Genomic DNA, 2,769 nt, shown 5'->3' on the forward strand with positions numbered 1-2,769 from the left:
GGTCGGTGCAGACAACGGCACACGCACGTAATTATGGGTCGGTACCGAGGGTACTCCTGTCTTTCTGCACCACCCAATGAGAAGAAAACAATCTTGGCCTTTTTGGGTTGCGTCAGCTTGCTCAAGCAAACATGGGCCGGTGGTCTACGTATAAAAGAACCACCTGCTCCTCCTGATGCTGTGACTGTGAGTGCTCTAAAGCTGTATTGCTATGTGTTTACAGAGAGAGAATGGTAAGGTGATTTTACTATTTTACCCTTGGGTGTGTTATAGATGAGCCGAAATCACTTCCATTTCCATCGAGGATAGAACGGTTATAGGTTCGACTCAGATGAACAACGATGACCTGTTACATTTGTGATGAGTGCGCTGAGGAGAGTAAAGCAGCTCCTGAGTGTGGGTGTTCAGGTGCGCCTGGGTGGGCTGAGATATTAACTTTGGGCTATAAAAAATCAAGTCACCTGCAGCGGTGGAGTTAGAATTGTAAAGTTAGAAGGGCCAAAATAAAAAATACAAGTATATAAAATACCTAAGTATTCAATAATTACATGTTTAGAGCAAAACATTTCTATTTTAGTCATGTCTAATTTGTTTTAGAGGGAACTTTAACTTAAATCATAAGTAGTTTATTACAAATTCTATATGTTATATATAATATAATAGAGAAAGAGATAAAAATTTGAGAGGCCAAGGCCACTCCAGGTCTAGGAGTGGCTCTGCCACTGGTCACCTGGGCTATATAGGTTCGTCCCCTGGTAGTGGTGTAGCTTTGTTGTGAGTGTGAAAGAATCTTATAAATATTCTACTGTTTGTGGAAGGAAAAAAAAACAGAAGGATAGAACGGTCACCAAAATCAGCTGATTAATTAGTTTCTCTCAATTTGTAATTCCCCCAATTTGAGGGGAAAATACATTTTGTATATACAGAGGGGACAATTAAAACGACGTCGTTAGTCGTTTCTCTCTCTAAAGTTTGTTTACCAGTGTCTACCTAACAATCTCTTCGCGGTGGCTTTGAACGGACACTTTCTGCTGACGAAATTATCGACCAGGTGGAGATACGTGCTGAGCTCGTGACACGTGGACACGTTGGTGCCGTTCACGTACGGAGAGTCCTTGCTGCTTAACCTCAGCTCCTTCCCTACTTCCGCGTACACCCACTGTGTGTCCTCCACCTTCTTCTGGAGCCAGTTCTGGATCTCCACCCTCTTGTAGGCCCCGCGGTCGCAGGCCACGTGATGCCTTTCGTTTTCGTCGATTACGAAACCGGGGACTTTAGTTATCACGTCGTCAGAGTTGACAATGCGTAACACTTTGGCTCCTTTCTTTTCCAGGTGACGCCGGAAGCTCCGGTTGCCAACACGTGGCCCGCCAAACGACATGACGGTAACGAGCGGGGACCGGTTGAACGTCGTTTTGATGTCGTAGGCTGCGAGAGTGGCAAGTGCGGCGCCGAGGCTGTGGCCAGTGATGGTCAGGCTGAGTGGCTCGTCGCCGTACGATTGAAGCAAACGTGCAATCTCTTCACGTACCATTTGTTGCAAGCTTGGCATTAAGTGGGTCCCTGAGGTGTAGAGGCTCAAGAAACCACTTTCCACCATTGGCTCGCACTCGTTTAGACATGAATTGTTATTAGTTCTAGACGGGAGGTGCGTGAGAGTAGCCCGAAGATTCTCGAGCCACTCTAAACACGTGGCGGTGCCTCGGAAGGAGATCACCACGTCGCGCCTCCCTAGCCTAGTGATTTCGTTCTTGTCCTGGCACACCGCCACGTAGCCAATCCAACTGGACTGTGTGGCGACCCAGCTGGGAGCCTTTTCGATCCACCGTGGCAGCTGGATGCCAGACGTAGCACGCAGATTTTTCGTTAGGCGGTAGCCAGTTGCCGGGAGCTCGCAGTTTTCGAACAAGGAGCTCTTGGGGTACTTGCAGGTTGCGTAGGACGGTGAATCCGGGTCAAAGTCAAACGCCTTGTATGCGGCATCGACGAACTGCCCGTACCGGAGAATCTCGCCGCGTAAGTTGTCGTCCAGTGGGTCTAGAAGGCCTTCCCAGTTCTTGACGCCTTGGTACTCTTCCCAGATTTTGCGAATGGGTTGTTTTGTGGCGGTAACAGAGGTGGTGGTTGTGATGGGGGTGATGGGCTGGGTTAGTGTTAGAGAGCTGAGGGAAACGGGGTTGAGCAGCTGCTCCCAGTTGGGTAGGTTTTGTGTGAAAGTGGCCTGATTGGGGGTTGAGGATGTTGGTGATTGAGTGAGAGTGCAGCAGCAGCTGATTATTGTCTTGAATTTTTGGGTAGGGACGATGAGTGTGGAGGGATTTGGAGTAGTTACGGGTTTGATAGAGAGCCTCATTGTGAGCTGTAGGGGGTTATGTGGGTATGTACAGATTTGGATAACTTGGGTGGCTCTCCAATGGCGAGAGAGGACACAATATCAGAAAGAGAAGAGGCTAGAGTTCTCTAACCGAGTCTCTCACTTTCTAAGTGGGGGGCTGGCAATTTGTAGTTGCATTTTGAAGGGGAGGGGGATGGGCCTTTTATAATTACAAAAAGTGGATATGGAGAGAGAGAGAGAGAGAGAGAGAGAGAGATACGCGGAGGAGGGGAGAGAAGAGCATATGGAAAAAATTTGAAAAACGAAAATTGGAAAAGAGGAAAGTGTTTCACACATGTACTTTAAAAGCAGAGGAGGGGAGAGAAGAGCAGGGCAGAGTGAGACTTTTGTTAAAGTCTCTATACCTTTTGATCAAAAAGAGAGAGAGAGAGAGA

General features: G+C 47.8%; 1 protein-coding gene across 1 annotated transcript; it reads right to left on the reverse strand.

The window, feature by feature from the left end:
* Positions 1 to 944: 944 nt before the first annotated feature.
* On the reverse strand, positions 945 to 2,353 carry LOC117619915 (phospholipase A(1) DAD1, chloroplastic-like). The gene has a single exon (XM_034349980.1). It carries the CDS (start codon positions 2,351 to 2,353, stop codon positions 977 to 979), a length of 1,377 nt encoding a protein of 458 aa, XP_034205871.1. The 3' UTR covers positions 945 to 976.
* Positions 2,354 to 2,769: the final 416 nt, after the last annotated feature.

This window comes from Prunus dulcis, chromosome 2, assembly GCF_902201215.1.
Source record: "Prunus dulcis chromosome 2, ALMONDv2, whole genome shotgun sequence".
NCBI lineage: Eukaryota > Viridiplantae > Streptophyta > Magnoliopsida > Rosales > Rosaceae > Prunus > Prunus dulcis.